This window comes from Pleurodeles waltl, chromosome 8 (assembly GCF_031143425.1).
Source record: "Pleurodeles waltl isolate 20211129_DDA chromosome 8, aPleWal1.hap1.20221129, whole genome shotgun sequence".
NCBI classification, from domain to species: Eukaryota; Metazoa; Chordata; class Amphibia; order Caudata; family Salamandridae; genus Pleurodeles; species Pleurodeles waltl.
The window spans coordinates 1,007,568,593-1,007,595,233 of NC_090447.1; the positions used below are offsets into that span (position 1 = coordinate 1,007,568,593).

The 26,641-nt window shown below is 43.0% G+C and overlaps 1 protein-coding gene across 2 annotated transcripts in view; it reads right to left on the reverse strand.

The window, feature by feature from the left end:
• PIBF1 (progesterone immunomodulatory binding factor 1) overlaps nucleotides 1–26,641 on the reverse strand; it is an 843,837-nt gene that overhangs the window by 385,197 nt on the left and 431,999 nt on the right. For both annotated transcript variants that reach the window (XM_069205285.1, XM_069205286.1), the window contains exon 12: nucleotides 14,296–14,446. In XM_069205285.1, coding sequence (XP_069061386.1) covers nucleotides 14,296–14,446 — 151 coding nt within the window. The remainder of the gene's footprint in view (nucleotides 1–14,295; nucleotides 14,447–26,641) is intronic.

Here is a 26,641-nt window from a genome sequence, read left to right on the forward strand (position 1 = left end):
ACCTTTATTATCAGGGTGAGTAGTGTAAGTAAGTGTTTTAAGGTTACACTGCACTACTGACAGTGGCTCCAGAAAAAAAAAAGTGTACACACATTTGAAATATTTCACAATATGATGCTAAGTATAATTGGTCCCAGAATGCTCTGATTAGATGCAAATGTTTGCAGAAACTTGTAAGTAAGAGTTATGATTCTTTGCTTTCAAAATAAAAGGTTCAGAAAAAAATGCAAGTTGGAAAAAGCGTTTCGCTGCTATGAAATTTTAGGTGCTATTTCTTTGAAGTGTCATTTAGCAAAATGTGTTGATGCATTCTAGTATTTACAAAAAATATTCCTAATGGAAAATCAGTGTAACCATTTTCAACAAGATTATGGGAGGCATGAAAATAAACAAGCACCGGCAAAGCCAACCGATCCGACATTTGTTGTGAGTCCTTTGGTTTCCTCAATGCATGCCTTGTTTTGATATGGCTTTTGTAACACTTTATTGTTGTGGGAGCTGCCTGGCCCTCACCATTGTAACAAACACTGGCACAAAAGTTTTTTTGGTCTCAAAGAGCACACATTGCCACCAATGGTGTAACAAAGGCCCACGGCCCCTGCAGTGCACCTCCACGCCCCCCCCCCGAGAACCCCCTCAGCACAGCACAAGCGCCGAGTGAGTCTGGAGGGGAGGGTGGGCTACAGTTTCAAGTTTCATTACCCCACTGATTGTCACAGTAATTCCTGGCACAGTACAAAACTACTTTGTATGCCAATATGCTCATTGCAGAACAGCAGAATGCAATTACTCACAGTAAAGCCAGCCAATAGATAGATAGAGAAATAGAATTTTAATAAAAACAAAATGTCTTGATCAACGGCAGACCTAATTAGGGACCCAATTCTTAAAGAAAGTTAGAAAAGTGCACCCTTGCAATATGTCTTTGAATTAGTGGCTTTCATGAATTCACAATAACTTACAGACGTAGACCAGGAAATCGTACTCCTAGAAAATATTTGTGAACTCTATTTTAGCACAAGCAAATATGCATGTGTAGATTTGCTCATGCGAAAAACTATGGAGCGTTTACATGCTCACACTGACTCCAACCACTTTGTTCCCAATCTGGAAGAACTTCTACATCTGCCAGAGTTAGGAGTACATTTCCAACCTTTTCTCTGTATGGGAAACGATTATAGAAGAGCTAGTGAACATCCTCAAAGCTTGGTATTTAGTTGGTTTGCAGACTCAAAGGCATTCTTGCCCTGGAACTATTGCTTACTGCTTCCCCCAACCCCAGTATGAAGATCTGCAGAATGGTAGCAAAATAAGGAAATTGCTATAGTAGGGATTAAAAATGCAGGTATTCAAGCCCTGGCATGATTAGAGAGGCTATTATCAGAGGTCTTACATAATGAGATTGCTGCCATAATTTGTCACTGCACTACATGGCACCACAGGGTAAAGTAGATCTGTTTACAGGACAAGTAGATTTAAGAAGCAACCTGTCCCATGGACAAGTAGATATTTTATTAAATTCCAGACCCCTGAACACATATATGCAACAAGCATTAAAAGTCTTAAAGTTATATCAAGTAAACCTGCTGCCAGCTCAAGAGCAAGTCCATGTTTGTAAATAAATAAATAATGGCCGATCACAACAACAAGTTCACTAAAAAACATGAAATGAAAGCACACATAAAAGCAGAGATTGGCTTGCTAGCTCTGGTACCCAATTGCAATATTTTTAACCAGATGTGCACCAGCAAAATTAAGTCAATCACACGGAAGAGAGCCCATGGACAAAGCCATTGTTCAATTTTTGTGGAGGGTGGAAGCACAATATGAATGATAGATGAACAAACCAATCGATGAAGAGGGTTGACCGACAGCCGCTGTGTTTATATGTATGATTATTATCATTACTTAAACAGGAGCTTGAAAAGAAAGCCAAGTCTGTCACTAGGTCAGACTTAAAACAAAAACAGATGGCTAAGGCAGAATCACATAAATAATGTTTAGTACAGGTAACAAAACTGTGAGCTACAACTTTGTTTTAAAAGCCGTAGATGCAAGTACATGACCATTTTTAATGGTAATTATAGTGTAACATGAAAAAGCAAAAAAATTAACACAGTTTTAGACAAAAAACTGACTTCATTCTCTTGGTGTATTTATGCCATTAGACTGAAATGTAGTTTATAGGAAATTCTCACAAACTTTAGGATTATCCGTGCCTTGTGCTTTTACAGTTTATTTTAGATGCATTTTTGAGACAGATTAACACACCACACTACGCATGTTGTATATATCCCTAGCGATTTCAATAATTTTCCCCATTTAATTTTTTTATTTAAGTGTTTATGTGCTACAAAGGTTTGATCAATCCCACAATAATAATTAAGGCAATTAGAAACAAAATATAATAATCAGAAGAACTGCATTAACATAGCTTGTCAAAATACACATCCAATCTTTTTCGTATTGGACTGTGCATTCCATTTAATTGTAAGCAGACATGCAAAAAAGTGCATTCCAGAATCTCCAGAAATGTATGTGATCTGGCATCCTCGGCGTGGTTTCCCCTAACTTTGTGTCCTCTAACCTCCTGTTTTTCGGACTCATTTTTGCTGGCGTTTAGGATTCTGGGGTTGCCCCCTATTTCTGCAGTCTCAGGGACATCAAAGACTGCCTGTAACTCTCCTGGTGCTGCTGGACTCTGCACACTGTGAGCCCTACCCTTGCCTGAGGTGCCCCTCTCCAGTCCTGGGCCTCGTGAACTGGGTTCTGCAGTAGTCTACTTCAAAAATTGATACATTGCCCAGAGTGCATGCAAAATTCAAATGCATCGACAGCCTGCACGGCCCAACGATGATGCTCTGCCTGGCTTGATGACGCATCACATTCATTTCAGTGGAGCCCGACGACGACGCAGTGACCCAACTGCATGGGAAATTTTGACAAATCGTGTCCTCGACGTCAATGCATTGCTCCATCCCAGGTATTATTTTTGGCAGACCCTGCGTTGGTCCTGTCTTCAGGATCCCCTCTATCGCAGTTGGCCTGGATTCTGGATTGAAGTAACCCTTTGACCATTGTGACTTTGAAGAACTGTTTTCATATTAAATCTTTAAAAATTCAAATCCCGACTTCTACTGATTCGATTTGTCTCGTTTTGGTCTTGTTTTACTCAGATAAATATTCTCTATATCTTGCACTTTGTTACTGTAAATTAAGTGTTGCACAAATACTTTACACATTGCCTCTTAAGTTAAGCCTGACAGCTCTGTGCCAAGCTACCAGAGGGTGAGCACAGGTTAATTTAGGGTGTGTATCTGACTTACCCTGACTTCGATAGGGCGCATACCCCTGCCAACTACAGACCCAATTTCTAACAGTATGTAAGATGGCGTACGGCAGGGACTACATGCTCAGCTTCCGCACAACACAGCTAAATACAGAATCAGAGCCGCCTGGAACAATCCTCTTTTTCCTGAAAGGTTATACACTTGGGCAGGTGTATCAATGATTTTCTTATGATTTATAGATAAAGTGATTTGGAATTAAAGATCTACCATGAATGTTTTAATCAGAATGATTATAATGTGAGGTTGAGTTTTGCGTTTGGAATATCATCATAGAAATCCACATCCAAAAATGTGATCTTGTTATGTTGAGAATTGCATTCTTCAAACTAGAATGTTTTGGAAACCCACTTCTGTTAACACTGTTACATGAACATTCTGCACATGCACAGAAACAGAATGGCAATATACCTTATGAAGAATTTTTAAGGGTGAAGAGGAACTGTAGTAATACATTTGAATATAGGAAATAGGAGGAAGTCATCACTAAGAAATTCACACAGAGAGGTTATAAACCCAAGGTTGTGAGATAATGTAATACCAAAATGGAGAGAGAAAAGTTGACGTTTACAATAAATTACAGTTATGACATTTTCTCTATGGTTGTCTTGCCAGACATTGATAGATACTTATGTTAGATGAGGAAGAAAGTACTTATCAGATAAACTACTGATTACTTATTCAAAGGCTCCTCCCTTTAGGAACATTTTCAGTCCAAGTGATACTATCAGGTTTAATAAGGTTAAAATAAAAGATATTAGGTGGCTGCCTAATATTCCAAGTGCGGGTTATACATGTGCTAATTGTAATTGCTGTTAATATGTTTTGGATGGAGCCAAGGTACTTGCTGATAGAGAAAAAAGGCAAGAAATATCAGATTAAATAATTTATGAACTGCAACTCTAAAATGTACATTTATTTGATTATTTGCATCTGTGGGTTACAATATTGTGGATCAACACTCAGTAAACTCAAAGAAAGATGAAGTGAGTGCTTCAGAGCTCTTAAAAATAGAGACGAAAAATACCCTGTGGGTGTACATTCGCAAGAATAACAAGTGCTATGTGCTGAGGATACCTCCAGTTAAATTATTGGACATTGAACATATTCAAATAAATAGACGTGGTAGTGATTCTGAGCTGCTTTTACGATCCAGAGAAACAGTTTCCATAGATACCTAAGAACTGTGGCTAAGGGTCTTAATAAGGATGGTCAACTTTATACTTTATTATAGTTGACTCACAGTTGCCTTTTTCAAGCACGGTCTCCCTCCTCTTAAAAAGGATCTATATATGAACTAAAGGACTTGGATTAAGTGTAGAGGCAAAGAAGCAGGCTAATCTATCACAAGATGAGCAGGGTTTCTAACTCGCAGCCAGCGATTGTGTTCAGTTAACAATTTATGAGTTTTACCTGTGGATGTAATGGTAACGCAGGTACAAAGGAGGCAATCAAATGATCAACTGCATAGCCGGTGTCCAGGGAAACCTTTATGAGAAATTATATATGGCTACTTTAATTCAGTAAAGATATTCACAAGTGAAGAATCACTGACAATATAGAGGTACAGGATAGTAGCCTAGGGGGTATGATTAAGATTTGTTAACCACGGAAGTACATGGGTTTGAGCCCGTAGTCAGGAATTATGTTTTGGATTACCGATCATTATTAATTCCTTTATTTATGTTTCTTTTTTACAATGCCAAAATTATTAATTAATATGGCTACAACAACCACAAGCTCTGTGACAATAACGTAAGTATAGAATGTAAGGAAGGAGTATACAGTTTACTTATGTTTTGTGTTTATTGTTTAATTTTATTAGTTGTGAAAATTATTAAATTTGTAGGTATGATAAATGGTTATTTCTTTGATAATGGCTTATAAAATTTGAGTTTTCGAATATTTTAGAAGGATTTGTATGTACTGGTAGTTTTGGGAAAGGTTTATCTGAGATAACGGACTAAATTTGGATCTGTTTTTTGTAACATGACTTCCCCTTCCGGATTGTCAATTGTAACAACTCAAGAATCTTTAGCGGGCTCATTTGGCAATCTTATTTAAAGGTCAGACTTTGAAGCGTAGGATTTCAGACTCTACTGTGAGAGCCTGTTTGAGACTGGGAAATACAGTGAAATGCTATTGGTGAGTAGGGAAGATGTGGGTTTTTTGCGCATAGCGATTTGGTTATGTGTTGTGATTAAAAGATTTATAAATCCTATATTTGTAAAGTGGAGGGGAAGCGATTACTCCAGGACTTGTTTATTAATCATGTGCGTTTTGAGCTTGGAGTTGGTTATGTGTTGTGGAAAAACAATCTATCGATTTTTAGCTTTATTTCATGTGCCAGGTGAAGCTGGGAGAAACACGTGGTGGCTGTGTGGATGTATTTTAATTCTTGATGCCGGATTGATTTTAAACTGAAAAAGAATAAAGGAAATAGAAACATGACAACAAGGGTGTATATTGTTATTTAGAACATTTTTAGTTGTGTTGTATGAGAATTCTCCCATTAAGATATCATTTAATTTGGACATCACCAGTGAGGGTTTGATGTTTGAGGAGTGGTGATGGGCAATTATTTCCCTGACTCTCTGTATCTGTGGATTTATAATTACAGTACAACTCGAAGCATAAAAAGTGTCACCATCTAACGCAAAAGAATGTATAAAAAAGCACCAACTTCAAAGATGTTATGAGGAAACAAAGACACAGGACTGATCAGTGGGTGAGAGTAAATGCTTCTTGCAACATAGGACACAGATAATCAAAGACAGACATGAATCAAAGTCCCCTTATGGTATACTCCATTACCATCTGTTAGCTAGGCCGCGCTCAATGCCTAAATGCTCTATGAAACACAGCATATCAGTTCAACTAAAGCAGGTGCCAACTACATTAGAATCCTGGTCTCCAGCATGCATTATATTTTCATGATAGAGTAGGCCACAAGCTAGCGCTTATTGTTTTCTATCCATTAACCAAAATGCTGATACCATAAATAATCAGCTGAGGTTCCGCATTCTATCAAGGTGCTGCTCCAGGCTGAAAGCGCACATTGCATCTCACCATCATGAGCCAATTTGAAGATGGGTCTGCCTTTCGTGTGTATTACCACACTGTCAACTAAAATGGTCTCGCCATTCTCATGGCCACAGCATTTGTAAAAATACAGAAAGTTGATCATTTATTTTTTTTGGGCTGGGGTTGAGGGGAGCCAACCTGTACTGCACACATCATATTTTTGGGTTACAGTGAATACCCTTCGTATGGAATTGTTGGAATTGGTCTATTTCACTCCCTTTTCCTCTTGAGTACACCACCAGCACTTGTAAAACCAGGAAAGATTAAAAACAATTTCAAGACACATTTGAAAAACTCCCTAGAACCTCTGGCTTTGGCTCAGCTCTCAGAGGAGAACTTGCCTCATTCTTGAGTATGTTCAGCTCAATCATAGGGTAGAGTAATGACATTCCATCCGAATAATTGAGTGGCTTCAGACCAAGGGTTCTAACATTCTAATAGCCCTGTGAGGAATGTGCTCTCATTCTGTTATTTTGCCTGTGCTACCCAAATGTCTATACAATAGGGATGACACTAGCCACATGAGGGTGGGTGTGATTTTCTCCAAATATGCACACAAGAGCAGGCTTTCTAGACAAGACATGTAGCTGGAAAAGGGTACTACACATCTAGGCAAACATTTGTGTGTAGAATTACAAGGTTGAATGTGAGGTAACAACTGCACAGTAAAATAGAAACTCTCCTGAACAGGTTTTTACGTTCCACTTTATGGAAGTTGTTAAGTAGCAGTGTACGATCTGATTATTTAAGGGGCTAAATAATTTACCCAAAAGTAAAAAGGGGTACAAAGACTGCCTGCTGGGTGCAAGCTTAGGTTCTTACTTGATGCTACTAAAAAGCATTACATAGGCACTTACGTGTACTCTGCTAAATTATTGCAAGCATTTTACTAAAAATTGCGTCTTGGCATTGACAATTAATGAACAAGCTATTTACCTTTGGAAAAACTCTTTCTGATTGAGATTATCCAGCCACAGAGTCCTTACCTTTTGAATATTTTCCATCTATCAGACTGAATCTGGAAATCTTTCAGCAGATTCTCTGCATGACCGTAAGAGCGTCACTAGCTCTGCACAGAGGCTGTGCCGCTCCAGAAATGATGTGCAGAGCCTATGAAAGCACCACTCCAGCATGATGATGACAGTTGTTTTGAGACTGTCTGCACCCCCAGACACAGAATATCAAAAGTAAATTGGTAGGCCAGTGAGCATATTCCTGGACTTGAGATGTTTTTGTGGATAGAGTCCAGTCAAAGAACGAGAGGATGGGAGGGTAGGTGAGGAATATGTGGAAAAATATAATCGCTACCAGAAAGAGCATTACCAAAGTTACTTATTCTTCTGATAAAGACTTCTAGCCACAGATTATTCACCTTCTTAATACATACCAAAGCATTACTTAAGTAGAGGTGTGCTGTGCATGGACTCAAACCACAAAGTCCTGTAGAAACTAGCGGGCGAAGTGCCCCTCTTAGCATACCTGACTTTCCAGGCAATACTGCTTTGTGAACGTATGCAGGGATGCCCAGGTAGCCGCCTGAAAAATATCTAGGACAGGGACTCAACTTGGTTGCAGCTTTGGCTGGTAGAATGACTGCACAGTCCTGCTTTTTAGGCAGTTCATTATGTGTACATAATGTGGTATACAGTAAGAACAAATAAGCCAAAGATAAAGCAAGGATGAGCCTATTATTGGCTCCCCACCTCCACTCCAAAAACGCTTTGCGCAACAAAATATTTTACTTACTGAAATAGAGGTAATAATCCACATTCCTGTTCATTTATCCCTCTAATGCGATTTTTTCTTGGGGACTACCTCGAATACGGTCTGCTACTATATGACAAACCATCCTTCCAAAAAATATCTGGAAGGGTTGACAAAAAATTGTTTGTTGTAAATTTTGTGATGTATAAATTGTGGAGTGTTATGTGTAACAGTATTGATGTTTCCATGCCTATGTTTCCACATGTAAATACCAATATCTACAGAATAAATGAACTGAGGGACATGGATTATTATCTCTTTTAAAGTAAGTAACAAATATATTGCACAAAGCTTTTTTTTTTTTTTTTTTTTTTTTTTTAAGAGTGGAGGCAGGGAGTAAATGATAGGCTCATCCTTACTTTAATTTTGGCTTCTTTTTCCCTACTGTATACCACATTATAAATACATAGTGTTTGTGACACAGCTACAGTAGGAGGTATATGGGCATACACCTCTTTTAAAAAATAAAAAAAAGATTTTAGGCAGTTCATAGCAGATCTTAATGCAGAGCATGATCTAATCTAATGAGAGATGCTTCTTTTCTGCACAGCCTTACCTTTTTTCGCTCCAGAGAACCACACAAAGAGCTGATCGTACACCCGGTTTGTAGAAGCTCAGAGCTCTTCTGGGGTCCAACCAATAGAGTCTCTCCTCCTCATTAGAGGGGTGAGGCGGATCATAAACACCAGCAGGGTGATGGTTTGACCGATGTGCAATAGCGTCAAAACCTTTGACAGAAAGATGCCAGACTTCGCAGAACCAGTTTGTCTGAATAGAAGGTGGTGTATGGAGGGTTGACACAGAGCCTGCAGCTCACTCACATGCTGAACCGATCTTATGGGGATATGATGGTCATCAGTCCCAATAGCCTCAGAGTCTACCTCACTGAAATCCAGGACCAAAGCTGAAAGTTTGGGATCATGGCCTGAATATCCCAGACTCTCTTTACCGGAAAAAAGGTGCAAAAACAAACATTGTCAAGAACGGTTCCAAGTAGGGGAGTGTCTGAGACGGAGTCAGGTGTGACTTTGGTAGAGAACCCAAAAAGTGACAGGAGGTTCTCCATAGACTCGTGGTTGACGACTGCCTGGAGCGAACCAGCCTTCAACACTTGTTGAAGTAGGGGGAAGATTGGCATTCCCTGATCTCCAAAGATGTGCCCAAACCACCGCCATCGATTTTGTGGTCGCCCGAGGGGCACTGGAAAGACCACAAGGGAGCACAGCAAACTGAAAATGCTCCTGTCTCACCACAAACTATAGGAAAAGTCAGTTGGCTGGCAGGACAGGTATATGAAAATAGGCATCCTGCAGGTTTAACGCGACCGTCCAGTCTCCAGGGTCTAGGGCAGACAACAACTGGTCTAATGTGAGCATTTTTAATTTTTCCTTCAAGAGTAAAGTGTTCAGAGTGTGCAGGTCTAAAATAGGCGAGAGTCCTCCACCCTTTTTGTGCACCAGGAAGTAGCAGGAGTAGCAACCACATTCTACCTCCGTGCAGCCATCCTATCAATAACCCCATTGGCCAAAAGGGCTTGCACTTCCTGGCCCAAAATGGAAAGATGTGGACTGGTCGTCTTGTTGACCTTGAGTGTGGAAGTGGTGGGCACGACTGTGAAACTGCTGGAGGCTAGGCTGGGGATGGATCGGCTGCAGTACGGAATACCACTGTTAAAACTGCGAAAGGAGTGATAGGCCTGATGCAGCTGCCGAGGTAGGCCAGATAAGCCCAAACAGCGTGTTTTAGCTTTGCTCTCCTTGAAGCGCTTGAGAGCGGAATTTGCCTCGTCTCCAAAAAGGTGGGTCCCATCAAACTGCATGTCCCTGTGGGACGATTGTACACATACACAACATCCTGCAAAAAATGCAGACCTTCTGCTGGGATTCCATGAGTCACGTTTGAGAGAAGACTGTTTTCTCGTTTTCTTGTAAATGTTATGGAAGATGCTCCAGAACATAAAATGAGAGCATATTTTCTGTAAATTCACATTATCTTTCTCAGCCATGTGAGAATAGAGTCTGAAATTCTCAGTAAAATATGTACTTTTATCAGGAGCAGTTAGTTGATTCCCCTGTGTTCTAATGCAGCCTCCCAGAGTGTTCTAAAAAACAACTACAGCGCTAACAGTCTTACCTATGACAAAAGTGTGGCACAACTGAAGCTATCATGATTGAATCAAACTGATAAAAATTAAAACATTTACTTTAGTAATGAACAAAACGAGGGGGTTCATTTTGTCTTAGAAATTATGGATAGTGCTGTAGAAGGCAAAATTAGGTCACATTTTAAATGAGTTCTCAAATATCTTACCCTTCTTTTTCATTAAAAAATTCTGACATGCAGACTGAAACATCCACATTCAATAGCAGCAGCAGACTGCCAGTTAACTCCCTGGTAATCAGCAGCTTTACTACAGTGTTCTAATGAGCAACTAGAGAGCTAACATTCTGAATTTATGACAAAAGTGTGGCACACCTGAACATTATGCTGATAGAAGTGAAGTGGAAAAGTGAAAGCATTTTGTACTGAGGATGCTGCAGTAAATGAGGAAATTAGCTTCATAACAAAAAAAGTCTCTGAAGATGGCCACCAGAGAACATCTAGCACAAAATTCACCGAAATGTAGCCCAAGTCTTCCCCCAATGACAGAAGTGTACAAAACATTTTGTTTGCCTTTTTTTAGTGCGGACTTGACCAAAAGTTATCTGAGTGATTTACATGAGCATCAGTTACATTACACATTCATTTTGGTTTTAGGCATGGGGAGATTACGTGATTTCTCCAGAATCACAGATTGCTGAGCAGATGCCGAAACCCGAACCTGGCTCCCAGTTGCAAAGTCGGCAGCTCTGGCTGTAACGCCACATCCTCTCCCCCAATTGCAACAAATAATCAAGTGATCAACTGGATAAAGAAAACACAAATATAGCAAATAATTTAAAAGTGTTTTGTCGCTATATGAGAACTCAGAAAATGTGTCCTCATTTTACTTTTTTAGAGCACTAACCATAATTTCTAAGGGGAAACACCCTCATTTTAATGATTTTAGATTATGAGTTTAGATTACATCAAGATGACTTCAGGCGTGCCACACTTTTGTAATATATATATAGAATGTTAGTAATCTAGTTATTCATTAACACATTGTGGGGAAGCAGAGGCCATGGGCACGGACTTGGACAACTGAGGGTAGGGAGGATGAAGCAAAGGCCGCAAGTTGACCATGCTAGGCAGGCAGGAGGGGAGGTGGCATGGGAAAGGATGGGCAGGGGCAACAAACCAATTACATAAGACATTCAAGTGAGGCTGTGGCAATACAACAGATTATTGAGGGTAGAAGGGAAAGGCAGTGGCACCACAATCATACATGCCAACAGACCAGATTCAGGCAGGAGACTCCCAATGTTTTTAAGTCCAAAAGGGCTTTATTTTAGCCGCCTACCACCGAAAACCTTCTCTTTTTCAATTTAAGTCAATGGGGAAAATCCATGCCCCAGATTTTATTTCCAAAGTCTCCCTCTTACCAAGTTCAAAATGTTGGCATATATGGTAGGGCAGGAGGAATGGGGTAGAGATATGGATTTGGACAACAAAGTGCAGGAGGGAGGTGGGCAGGGGCACCAAACTGACCTTCCAGGGCAGGCAACAGAGTGCAGTCCAGCACAACAGACATTGGAAAGCAATAGGGAGGGGACAGAGTCATGCACATGGACAACAGAGAGCAGAGGGGAAGAGGCAAGGGAAGCACAGCGACCATACCAGATAGACAGAAGGGGCAGTTGCAGCACAACAGACCATGAAGGGAAGGGGGTGAGGGCACTCCAATGGACCATGGAAGTCAGATGGGGGGATAGGGGACTGCACATGAAAGAATGGTGGGCAGGGGCCAGAGCAGGAGCAGCAAGCTGACCATGCAGGCCAGGCCAGGTGGATGAGCACTGGAAACAGAAGACATCATAGAATGCAACAGGGAGACTATAATGGCATACACACAGAGAATGGAGGGAAGGAAGGAGGGGTGCAAGAGTAGCAAGCTAACCACATAGGGCAAGTGGGAGGGGTAGTGGCAGCACAAAGTCCATGAATGGCAAGCACGAGGGTTAGTGGCAGTGCAACTGCCATGGTGGGCAAGAGGGAGGGGGCAGGGCCATGCACAAAGGACCATAGAGGGCAAAAGGAAGAGGAGGGGCTAGACAAGAGAGGAAAGGGGGCAGGGGCTTCACCACAGACCACACGGGATGGGCAGGAGGAGCAGTTACAGCACAACAAAGAAGTATGCAGAATAGAGTGGCAGCAAAACGGACCATGGAAGGCACGAGGGAGGGGTAGGGTTATGGAACTCCGCTAACGGAAGGTAGGGTAGAGGGGGCAGGGACAGGCAACAGCCATATGACCACGCTGGGCAGGCGGGAGGGGCAGTGGCAGCTCAACAGACCACTCAGAGTAGGTAGGATGGGCAGTGCCAGGCCAATGGAACATGGTAGCCAAAAGGGAGGGAGAAGGGGCGTTCACACAGACAGGGTAGAGGAACGAAGGGTAGGAGCAGCAAGCTAAGTACAGAGGTTAAGCGGGAGGGCAATGGTAGGGGCACAGACTCCGATAACACAGGGCAAGATGAGTGGGCAGGGACATCAAGCTAACTGGAAAGCAGTGGCAGCACATCAGACCATGCAGGGCAGCACAGAGGGGGTAGGTGCATGGACCTGGGCAACGAGGAGGTGGGTAGGGGCAGAAAGCTAACTGTGCAGGGCAAAGTAAAGTGCAGCGACAGAAAAACGGCCACACAGGGCTGGTCGAGGAGGCATGGGTATGGACTTGGACAAGGAGGGGGCAGAGGCAGCAAGCTTGGATGGGGGAGGCATAAAGGACAATGCCAGGACAGACCCTGTTCCAGCCCCCCTGCCGTGCATTAAGACTGACATCTTACTTTACATTTAAAAAAAACGAGAAATTCACTAAAAATAAACAAAGGTTAAAGGGATGTTATAGTTAGGTGAAAATGTCACATAAAACATACCATTTGAAACTAACAAAACCACTGAAATTCACCACTTATAGTTATCTCAAGTAATTAACTCGTACCATAAAGTAACTATAACTTGTACATACACCATGCACTGCTTTTACCCTTGCATATTAAATCACTCATGACATGTTCACTGACTACATATATACTATCTCTAATAACCTCTGAAATGCTATCACTGTTAATATTACTGTGCATGGCGTGCGCGCAGGTTATAGTTACTTTAGGTTTAGGGTATGCGTTATAGTTACTGGAGAATCAAAATGACTGGTGAATTTCAGTGGTTTTCCAAAGAGAATTGCTTACTTTGTTTACATTACTGAAGGCGGTGCTTCAGCTATCTGTGTCCCTTTTTGCTCTGGACCGATACTCAATCAACGACTTAGAAGACTCTTTAGTTCATCTGTCATTACAGAAGTGGCAGTGCCAATCTAATTTGGCCACACTTTGCTTGTACATAACTGATGTTACTATTACCTAAGGGAAGTCTACGTCGACCTGGTTGAGAATAAAAACTGGGATCTGCAAATGACTGCGTTTCCGACTGGCAGCCATTTTATGTCACTAGGTCATCCTGCCAGCAACAACTAAATAGCTCGTTTAATTAAAAGTTTGGGGTTTAAGGGAGAACGCGACGGTAAGCTGGACATATGGGATATGGTATTAACGCCACATTTCATTAGCTTCATGAACATCTCACGATGCATAAAATATATCAACAAAAGAAAAGTACTTCTTATTGAAACATTGAAATGCATTGGGTAAATGTTATGTTCCTCAGTTAATTAGATTTGAAGGTTAGCAATTTCCTTTGTTTGATTTAAGTAAGCTCTGCACTGAGAACAATGAAATCTAATGTGAATTGATCATTGTTTTGTACTCTACTGCAGTGCACTTCAAAAATATTGTACAAAAATTAACCAAATACCGAACTCAGACGTTTTAACACCATGATAAGGCTTGGATGAACAGCGACTGCACATATGTTGACATTTTGCTTAAAGCACGAAGCAATGATGTACTGTTATACCTTTACGTTTTAAAATGTGCATACATTGCCAGAGACATACATACTTTCTGCAGCTTGCATGATTACACTATCAAGCTCTTGTTCCAGTTTTTCGTATGTTTCTAGTCTTGCCTGGTACTCTGAATTTTGAGCCTGGAGTTCTGTCACTCGCTTCTCGGTGGATGCTTGCAGAGTATAAATTTCCTTTGTTAACACCTATACATGAAAACAGAAGAGGGTACAAACATGAGTTTTAAAATAGGTTCAAATACTAGACAGTAAACAGTAACCTACTTTACACAGGGTACATTCTTAACTGTTGAACTGTTGGAAGAACAGAAACCACAGTCATTGGGGTCTTCAACCTTCTTAACCGTTCTCCTCACCGCCTAATTGTGGAGGAAACTCAAGGTAAAAATGTATATCAAATGCCTTTTTGGTGAACCTCCTCTAAGACTACACCAATCGCTGACACATTTCCAGCTTGTTTTCACTAACTGCACAAAGCCAAAACAAACAGTTTCGTTGCCTCTGCCTTGACTATCCAACTATAGACATATTATTTTTGCTCACTAAAACACTAATGCAGCAGCAACTTTTCTAACGGCGGCCATAAATGTTGCATTAGTAGAAGGATCGGTGTCAAGCAACCTTAACACTCTATCCAACGCACTCTACAAGGTCAATGCAACATTCTATCAAGAGTTTATTAGGCAATGCAAACTGCATCATCACAAGATATCTAAGATCATCCGGTCACTACTTTTATTACTCTTGTACCACCACTGTATTAAACAGCCTCTCTGCTCAGGACTTTGATTACTTTCACTCTAAAATTATCAACATCAAGTCCATCCAGCTTCTCTACAATGCTCACTGCCCCTCCCCCCACGTTGCCTCATCCCACAAAGACACATTCTGCATCTCTCACGGACTTCCACACATACCCTCCTGAAGGTATTTCTACCCTTAAAACGTCCAGTCATTCCCGCGCCAAACCAGATCTTTTTTTTTTTTTTTTTTTTTTTTTAACTCTTTCATCATCAAGCCACAGGTGCTCTCCTCATGTATTCTTTCCTCAACCACTTAACCGTGTCACAATTCTCTTTCCTACTGTACTTGCATCTAGTGCCTTAAATTAACTCGGAGTCCATCATCCACTAATAAAAACATCACAATTATTGTCCCACACCATGTTTAATATCACCAACCTCATAATTAGCTCCTTTGTCATGAGTAGATTGGACTAGGTCAAAGACCTGCTAGTAACACATGTTAAGTAGTCTTCTCTGCCCAGTATCATCGCCATTTAAATATCACACATTTTTCTCTCAGTCTTCTGCCGTCGCCCTATGTTTCGGGTACTGCTGTGTAGCTGGCAGCTAATGGTAAGGTTGGGACCAAACTTCTTACCTAGCAGTGAGCCCATCCATTGTTTTTCAGCCATCCAGAGGGGTAGAGACCCCTTTAAAGATACACATTCTGCTTACCTGTACCTTCTTACAGGACTTCAAACCCTCTAATCCCCTGTGTCCATGCTCACTTCTGCTCATGTCATCAACTCGAGCGTCGTCAATAGAATGCTCACCCTTTCAATGTCGGTGCTATAGGCGGGTGCCACCTGGCACAGAAAACACCCTCTTGGATTAACAACCGAAGGGCACTTATTAACTTAATAATAATATGATTCCCCTGGTTTTGACACTGTTTTTGCTATTCATTGTGTTGATCGTATAATCACTTGGCACATCTTTCTATAAGGTGGAATTACGCTTTATGTATCACGTACTTTCAGACTCTACTATGCACTTAAGTTAACCAATGGACATATGTAAGAACATATCTGTCCGAAAAACGTATGTTCTGGTGATGTACAAAATAGAAAAATTTAATTAAAAATAAAGTCAATTCTGACTTTAAAACAACTTAAAGGTACTCACGAATTTTAGAACATAACCCTAAATGCAAACTGAAAGACAATGAAAAGGTATTCAGGATCTTCACAAAGGGACCCCGAATTCCAAATGTTGTCACAGCTGCAGAGTAAAAGTTCAGTGCAAACGAAGGGTAAAATGTGGAAGAGCTAGTATTATCTTAGGGGAAAACAGTTCATTAATATTCACCCCGAGCACGAAACCGACAAGACAGCACCTGGAAGCACCTTCTAGCCAAGGGCCCAGACCTTCACTAGTGTGAGCTGATAGCTGTCTCATTAAGAAAGGCCAACTAGCTTTCATCACTCTGACTGTGGTACTCCATACTCCAAAGAACCATGTTTTCAAAAGAGCAAGATTTTTTTCTAACACCTTCGAATACAAAGCCTATTCTGCTCTATAATATGCTGAGAATTGAGATGCATTTATAATCACTCCATAATAAAAGGCAACGGTCAAAGAAGTAGGCATTCTCACTTTATACAACAAGTTTTTATATAGACTGTCTCACCTACATTTTTATCATGAGTCAGTAAACGCAACTACACCTCATTTACAATCTACATAAATATTGGGGGTCATTCTGCTGACCCTGGCGGTCCAAGACCACCAGGGCCGGGGACCACGGAAGCACCGCCAACAGGCTGGCAGTGCTTCCCAGCCCATTCTGACCACGGCAGTAAAGCCGCGGTCAGAAAAGGGAATCCGGCGGTTTCCCGCCGGATTTCCCCTGCATGGGCTGAATCTCCATGGTGGCGCTGCAAGCAGCGCCGCCATGGAGATTCCGACCCCCTTTCCGCCATCCTGTTTCTGGCGGTTTTTACCGCCAGGAACAGGATGGCGGGAACGGGTGTCGTGGGGCCCCTGGGGGCCCCTGCACTGCCCATGCCACTGGCATGGGCAGTGCAGGGGCCCCCTAACAGGGCCCCATAAAGATTTTCACTGTCTGCATTGCAGACAGAGAAAATCGCGACGGGTGCAACTGCACCCGTCGCACCCCTGCAACTCCGCCGGCTCCATTCGGAGCCTGCTTCATTGTTGCAGGGCCTTTCCCGCTGGGCCGGCGGGCGCTACTTTGGCGGGCGCCCGCCGGCCCAGCGGGAAAGCCAGAATGGCCGCCGCGGTCTTTCGGCAGCCTGATTTTGGCAGGCGGGAACCGCCGCCCCGCCAAAGTCAGAATGAGGGCCATTATGTCCTAGGGACTGAGTAAAATTAATACATTACATATATATATTTTGTCAATCAAAATTTAAATTCTGTGAATCACGGAAAGCAAGATGGTGACGCTGGGCTGAGTTCTTTGTGTTCATGTTGATGAGGTTTGGAAGTAGTCTGGCTGCGTAGCAAGCTAAAGCGGAGGATAATGTATAGGAGAAGATGGTAGTTACCCCTAACAGACACGTTTGCATTGGGTATCCTTAATGTAGATGCTACTTATGATTCAGGGCCGATCTCGATCTCTCTGTGGCATTCAGCGTGCCATGTCCTCATTGCTCAGTGTTTCCAAGACCTTTGCTTCACAGAAGGGCTTGGTTCAGATGCTCGGCAGAGGTAGGAACACTAGATTTGAGGAGGCCGCTCCACCGGTAGAGGTGCCTCACTGCGGCAAGGCAGGGAGACAGGATGTCCAGCTTAAGGTCTTGTTGGCTCCAGATCAGACACTCCTTTCGAAGCAGCACCTCTTGTTAAGGTGCTCAAAACACCCAAAACAGACAAGGTGTCCTATAGCTGGGAGGTGCCTCTAGGAGCCGCTACAGAAGATGGAGTAATGGCGGTTGAGGAATATACAATTGCAGGATAGGACGCAGTGCAAGCAATGACTGAAGTGACACAGAAAAAAGGCCAAACACTAATTAGTTTTACATGCAGTTTAGTGAGAAATCTGGGCATATCAACACTTCCATAGGCCCCCTGAAAAAGAAATGGTTGATAATTGTAGTCCCTCAAATACAAGGCCTAAAGAATTAATGCCCCCATAGGAAAAAACTGCCTTAGACAGACCAGACACTAGTCAATATGATGATCAAATTACCTTGGAATCAATAACTGCTACAATTAATTGCTGCATTTCTAACATTCCCTCTGACCTCCCTGTTGCTAGTACCGTTGACACTTGCTCCAGTAATATGTTCACAATAGACACTGCTGTAAGCACAGGTTTCCTTGTGGAGGCCGGGGAGAATATGTAGCCTGCCTCTGCCTTCACACAGATTTCAGAATACGAGATTACAGCTAGGGACACAAGTAACAGTATTTGTGAACCCAAAGTTGCAAAGCCTAGAAAATTAGGCAGAGATATACTCTCTGAGGCTCCCTTAGCTGATACTATGCCAATTCGATTATAGTTGGATGATAACACTGACTGCTGGGGCTCATGAAATGCAAGAGACTCTGAAATCCTTCTTTTTATCTGATCCACCTCGGATTAAGACACTTAACATGGCATTGAAATTGTATCAAAGAAGAAAAAAAATGTCAATTCTATGATAGGTTCTGGATCCCGCAGCTTAAGAAAACTGAAAGGCAGGGTTAAAAATGGGGCAAATAAGCAGGTCTTTGGAACAAATATATCAAACTGATAGCTTTGGAGTTGTTGGTACCAGTGATTTGCTGATAGTGGCAATACTGTTGGCTCCAAAAAGGACAAGCTGCTCTGGGTCCCCCGGAAGGTATTCAGCTGACCTTCACTAATTATCAGAACACAGACGTTCTCCTTCCCCATTCCCATGTGAGTTGGAACCCTAGAAGTTTCTCTACGATGCCAGCGCATCCTCTTCCTAAACAGGTTGGGGGAATGCTGAGGCAGATGTGGGGGCGGAAGCTCCCTTTCTTCGCTTTATGAGCTACTCCAATGCCACAGGCTGGAATACAAAAATGACCCTATGGCTTTATTGCTTTAAAGACATCTCACCTCAAAACGCAGTTGGCATTGTACACAATGTCTAAGCACATGGACATACTCTGTAGTCGCCTCAATGACACTGGATCATGATCAAGTGTTTTAGAGTCGGCACAAGCAACTCAAAATCAGGTGGCCCAAAATGAAGTAAAACTGAGGCATAAGGCCTACAAAATGGAAGACAGAATTGCATCCAGCCCAATAACCTTCTGGTTGTAGTTATTCCCAAGGGGAAAGAGAGGGACGATGAAAGAGCTTACATTGTATATTCAGACAGTCCCATTTATGAATGCAGGGTAGAGAGACTTTTTAAGGTCGGATTTTTTCAAGAGACAGCAGAATGGATATGGTGGATGTGCAAGATGACTCCATCTTTCCAGAAACATATTCCAACAAGATCTTGCAAAACCACAGGACCTTCTCTAACAAACAGGGGCACAGTAGCACTAATGATTCACACCCTGACTTACAGCCTTTGTCTGAATGTTTGAAGCATATGGCAGAAAGCTAAAATTGAGGAATATGTTTGGGGGACTTTTTTGCAATATGATATTTATGCACATAACATACTCCATGCTGGTGGGTTTTCATTTTTTCTCTTTTTACTCCTTTATCATACTTTTATTTTCTTGAATTCTTTGGCAGCTGCACCTGCCGTGTTGGCCACGGTAAACTCTCCTTAAAACCTGAGCACAAATGGGTACATAGGGAAATGGTTTCACTTTGATGGTTGAAATTCCCTTTTCCTGTCGGAAATCCAAACTGGAATGGTCAAGGGAGGGTGCGGAAGGGAAGACGCATTGCAATACGATCTGGGGTGGTGAGGGAGGTGATGTAGGATCACTAACTTAGTGTTTTTCCTTAAAGTACAGTATTCTAATGCCTTGTCAAGGGGGGAGAAAAAATTAGAAATGCTAATTTATTAGGTCATACGCAGTTAACTCAAGCTAATTTTAATGGTAGTGTTCAACTGTTTGGTAACTAGGATGTGCATATACTAAGCTGGAACATAAATGGCATGAGAGCAGCAGCTAAGATCAACTATAATAGAGAGGAGGTGAATACACTTAGCCCTCATGTCCTCTGTTTGCAGGACACTCATTTTACTATATAGAAGTCTCAAACTGAGAAGTCTTCCTAATAGGACACTTGTGATATCTGGTATTGATGTGCCAAAGCAGGGGTTTGCACTACTGGCCCAGGAGAATGATTAACGCGTAACATAAAAATTAACAAATCGGGCCATTGGCTGACAGCCCATCTAGGGAGGTGTGGTCTACATTTAACAAGTTGTGTTATTTATGCATCTAATATGGATGTTCCCTCACTATTCAGCTTCCTTCTTCCCAAGCTGAGTCAATGGCAGGATCCAACCCTTATTTGTGGGGATTTTAATTTAAATATGCAGCAGTGTCTCACTGGAACAGCTTAAAACATAATTTATCATCATATGAGGGAATCTAGGTCCACTGTTAAACAAATCATTTGAGTCACATGCCCTTGTAAATGTCTGGCGAGCATGCAGCGGACGTGAGTGCAGGTTCACTTTTTTCTGCCCTGCATTGTACGTCTTCTTATAGAGGCGTGTTCCATGCAAAGTATACCATTATTTCTGCTTTGGACATCAAAATTACCCAAGGATTGCATTAGATCATAATGCCTTATCACCCTTTTTAAATGTGAGTCTTTTTTTCAAATGATTTTTCCCCTCTCCGGTGGGCCTTTGATCGTTAATTACTATTGGACAATGCTTACTTTAGCTTCATGGGTGGGTGTCTATGTACTAATGCTGGCTCAACAGCTGTTACGGTGGTATGGAACAACTTAAAAGCTTGTGTTTGGGGTCAGACTTCGAGTTATGATATCTGGGAGAAGAAAAAGCAAAAAGAATGGCAGAGGCGAAGCTACAACCTGAACTTGTTCAACTTGAAGGTGAATACTTACTTAGTGTTAGAGAGCAATGGTCACCTGATAGTGTGTTTCTAATATCTGATCAGCTCGCTAATTTGTGCATTCTACTTAAAAAGGATTTGGTATAGGTCCTGTTTAAAGTATACGACTAAGCAGGTTTCCTTCTTTGAAAATAGCTGGGAAATGTGAAGTTTATTACCCTTCCAGATAGATGATAGGAGTAGCAGAAGTTCAATATAGGGCATCAAAGACTCTTCAGGGAAGACTGTAAGAGGGCATGGGGGCATCTTGTCGGTATTCAGGGAATTTCATTCTGTTCTCTATCAGGACGACTGCATGCCCTCACAGGAACTGGCCAATAGCTATCTTCAAGTTGTAAGCTTAAATCATTTAACAGAACAGCAACAAGAGATGCTAGATTCATCAATCACATGAGCTGAGATAGATAAAGCCATACTTTGGCTTACTGGCCACAAAGAAGCTAGCCCTGATTCAAATCCTACTGAATTTTACAAAGTGTTTACTAAAATAATCACACTGCTGGTGTACAAACTATTTAAGTACTCACCATTTAAGGCTTCTGTACTATCTTAATGTGGGGAACTTCTATTGCAGTCTTCCAAAAGAAGACTAAAGATCCCTTTAATTGTGGCTCATATCGACCTATTTCTTTGATTTATTCGGACTCTAATTTCTATACTCGTATGGCATATAATTGTCTTTCCAGCATTGTTACTGCATTAGTAGATCCTATGTAGCATGGATTCAGTCCCTCACAGGACACTACTCCCTCATATCAGTTTTAACATAACTACTTTTGAGGCTTCTAAAATACTGACCAGGCCTTTAGGGATGACTCTGCTGGATGCCGAAAAAGCCTGGGTCCATTAAGACAGACATGGGCTTTCATTCTTATTTTTTAACCAGCACCAAAGCTCTAGATACCACTTTCACCGCTTGAGTTGTTTTATTGGTGGTTTCTCAGATGTTATCCACATTAACTGGGGTACTGGGCAGGGTTGCCCCTCCCCCATCCACTTTCTGCCCTTCACTTGGATCCATACAATCAAGTTTAAGATTATCAATGTCAATTCCTCCCTTATGGTTGCTCAAACTAGAAGCCAAACTCTTAGCTTATGCAGATGATGTACCAATGATGACATTTTCCCCTGTTATTGCTCCTACAGCAACTGAATATGCCACACTACAATATGGTCACATTTCAAGATGCAAGCTGAACATTGAAAGGACTTGAGATACTGACAAGTATGCTTCCAAAATCACGGATGCCATTTTGTTAGAGATGTCACTTTTTTAGTTGTTTGGATCTCAATGAATATAGAAGAAACTATCAATCTTAACTAATAAGCACCTATTACTAAAACTCACTTGCAATGCTCTGAAAATGGGATAGATTACACTTGGGGCTCATAGGTAGATGTAATGTTATCAAAATGGTCATTATGCCTCGATATTTGTACAAGTTATTTACCTTTGGTAACTAAATATCTGGTAGATACATATTCTAGTTGCAGATTCCTTAACTTACAATTTCCCCCAGGCGCCAGACTGGATCTGGAGATTTTTCTTCAAGCAATACCCTTGCGCGTCGGTAGGTGGTGTCGGTCGACTCCGCGGGCGTCAATCGCCGTGATGACATTGGGAGTAGTATATAGGCACCGCCTTAGCGCAGTGACGTCAGTTTCTTTTAACGACTTTCCACGCCAAAGCACAAAGCCGCTAAGAACACTGAGATTGGTGCACCACAGCTAAGAACCCGAAAGGGGAATCCCTGTTCCTAGAAATCAGTTTGCAAGAAGGCAGGATGGGTGGGCGGTAAGGAATCTGCAACTAGAAAATGTCTCTACCAGATATTTTGTTACTGAAGGTAAATAACTTGTACATCTGACAGAGACTTCTAGTTGCAGATTCCTTACTGTACAATAGATACCCAAGCAATGCCATCCTCGGTGGTGGGCTGCGAACCAAGATCATACTAGGAAGTCCTGCAGGACCAAACGACCAAAGTATCTGTCCCGACGGATGGACCGGACTGTCCAGGCAGTAATGTTTAGCAAGCGTGTGCAGGAATGCCCACGTAGCTGCCTGGCAGATATCCAGGAACGGAACTCCGCGTGCTAAAGCAGTGGAAGCAGCAGTTGCTCGGATGGAATGAGCACGCAAGCCCTCAGGGGGTTGCTTCGTGGCCAACGCATAGCACGTTGTGATGCAAAGATGCACCCATCAAGAGATAGTATGTTTTTGCACGGCCTTCCCTTTTTTCGCACCCACATACCCAACAAAGAGTTGATCGCCCACCCGTAAATCTTTAGTACGATTAAGATAGAACGCCCATGCTCTTTTTGGGTCCAGACAGTGGAGTGTCTCCTCCTCATGGAAAGGATGTGGGGGTGCGTAGAAAGTAGGCAGGGTGATGGACTGGCCTAAATGAAAAGGCGTATCCACCTTAGGAAGGAAGGAAGCCTTAGTGCGCAATACCACTTTGTTAGGGTGCACAGACAAGTATGGAGGTTTAGATGAAAGGGCTTTAAGCTCACTCACTGTGCGAGCATAGGTGATGGCAACAAGAAAGACAGTTTTGAAGGTGAGGAGCCGCAATGGACAATTAGGCATCAGCTCAAAGGGAGTACACATCAAATAAGGACAAGATTGATGTCCCACTGAGGTATGATAAATGGAGTGGGAGGAAATAAATGGGTGAGTCCTTTTAGGAATCTACTCACAATAGGAGATTTAAAAAGTTAGGGCTGATCAGGTAACCTAAGGAAGGCCTAAATTGCAGATAAATACCCTTAAAGGGTGCCCAAAGCAGAGCCCTGCTGGGTCAAGGAAAGAATGAACAGAAGAACCTCGGATAGAGGGGCAGAGAGGGGATCAACAGATTTGTTGGTACACCATGCCACTAATTTATTCCAATGACCGGCGTATACAATTTTGTTTGAGGGACACCTGGCTGCCAAGATAATATCACAGACTGCGGGTGGAAGATCAAAAGTCGTCAATTGTCGCTGCTCAATCTCCACGCATGAAGGCAGAAGTTGTACAGGTTCGGGTAAAGAACCGTCCCCTGTTGCTGCGACAGAAGATCTGGCCGAAGAGACAGTCTGAGTGGAGGATCGATGGAAATGCTCAATAGCTCTGGATACCAAACTCTCTGTGCCCAGTCCGGAGCCACCAAGATGACTTGGGCTCTGTTGTTCCTGATCTTCTTAAGAAGTCTGGGCAGAAGTGGCATAGGCGTAAAGGAGGCCGGAGTTCCACTCAAAATGAAAAGCTTCTCCGAGCGAGTGCCGCCTTGGAAACTCCAACGCGCAAAACAGCTGACATTGTGCGTTCTCTGCGGAGGCAAACAGATCTAACCAAGGCTCTCCCCACTACCGAAAGAGACCTTGCGCCACCTCCGGATGGAGACGCCATTTGTGATCGGCTGTGTATCGATGGCTGAGTTTGTCCACTCTGGCTTTAAGGGAACCCGCCAGATGTTGAACCATCAGGGTAATGTCCAGATTTTCCAGCAATATCCAGAGGTGTAGAGCCTCTTGACAAATGGTCCAGGACCCTACTCCGCCCTGTTTGTTGCAGTACCACATGGCGCTAGTATTGTCCGTGAACACCTGCACTACTTTCCCTTTGAGAGAAGGAAGAAATGCTTTCAACACAAGCCTGATCGCCCGGAGCTCCAGAAGATTGCTATGGAGCCCAGACTCCGCCGGAGACCAGAGTCCTCTGATCTCCGCCTCTCCCATGTGGCCACCCCAACCCAGAAGCGGCACATCTGTCACTATAGAGAGATCTGGTTGGGGAAGCGAGAGGATCTGCCATGGACCCAATGCGGATTCGAAAGCCACCACTGCAGGTCTTTCGCAGTCCCCTCCAAGATCCGGACCATGTCAGAGAGATTCCCCTGATGCTGCGCCCACTGGAACCTCCAGTCCCAATGAAGAGCTTGCATATGGCATTTGGCATGTGTTACTAGCAGGATGCAGGAGGCCAGGAGGCCTAGCAGCCTCAGAGTCAGTCTCACCTAAACCCAATACCGAGGCCGAAAGATCGGAATCACAGCCTGAATGTCTTGGACTTGCTTTTTGAGAGGATAAGCTCGAAACTGCATGGTGTCCAGAACAGCTCTGATGAAAAGGAGTGTCTGAGAGGGAGTCAGGTGTGACTTCGGCACATTTATAGTGAACCTCAGCGTGTGCAGGAGGTTCACCGTAGTCTGAAGGTGGGAGACAACTTTCTGGGGCCAGTCCATCTTCAACAGCCAGTAGTCAAGGTAGGGGAAGACTGACACCCCTAACCTGCACAGATGAGCTGCAACCACCGCCACCACTTTTGTGAACACCCGAGCGGCACTGGTAAGGCCGAAGGGGAGCATAGTAAACTGAAAGTGCTTGTGACCTACCATGAATTGTAGGTAACGTCTGTGGGCAGGCTGGATGGAAATGTGGAAATAAGTGTCCTGCAAGTCCAACGCTACCATCCAGTCTTTCTGGGTCCAAGGCAGACAGAACCCGAGCCAGGGTGAGCATTCTGAATTTCTCCTTGTTGAGGAAGTAGTTCAGGTCCCGCAGGTCTAGGATAGGACGTAAGCCCTTGTCCATTTTCGGCACCAGAAAGTAGCGGGAATAACAACAACACCTACTTCGGGCACAGGGACCTTTTCTATAGCTCCCTTGGCCAAGAGAGCTGTGACTTCCTAGCGGAGAAGTGCCAAATGATCCTCTGGAAGGTGACTGAAGGATGGAGGCATGGCTGGTGGAGCAGATTCGAAAGGGAGGGAGTACCCCTTCCGAACTATCTGCAAAACCCACCTGTCCGTAGTGATGGATTCCCAGTGGGGCAGGTGACAGTGAATCCTGCCGCCAACTGGATGGGAATGAGGGGACGGAGTAGGAGGGTTGGGAGGCTGCAGCGGGGGCAGAGGTGGACTGGACAGACCTCTGGGTCCCTGTCCCACGCACACGTGGGATTCCACGTCCCCAGTCACGCAGAGGCTGGACAGCATGGGTGGCATAGGATCTCTTCAACTTCTTCTTCTTACCTTGACCTGAGGATTTTGAAGAAGACGTGTGGTGATGACTCCGCGAACGGTCTCGAGACATTCCCCTCGAACGAGACAGAGACTTACGTGGAGTCAAGTGCAGTGGTGGAACTCGAGACACCACAGACAAACCCGATGAGGATCCGTCACCGACATCGTGCGGTGACAGTCCTCACACAGCTTGTATTCGGTCTTCAGGGACATCCTTGACGCACCTAATAACTCACTGGAAAACTCAACAAAATGGTCAAATTCAGTCCAGATCAGCGCGCAGCGTGGAAAGAAAAGAACTGACATCACTGCGCGAAGGCGGTGTCTATATACTACTCCTGATGTCATCACGGTGACTACGACGCCAATGATGCCCGCGGAGTAGACTGATGCCACCTACTGACACGCAAGGGTATTGCTCGAAGAAAAATCTCCGGATCCAGTCTGACGCCTGGGGGAAATTCAAAGGTAAGGAATCTGCAACTATAAGTCTCTATCAGATATACCTGTTTAGATATATCCAATTTTGCCTCCCAAAAGCAATTTTAAAAGGGTTGATTCAAGTTGTGAAAACTTTATTGTGCAATACAGAAAATCACAATTTGCCATATGCT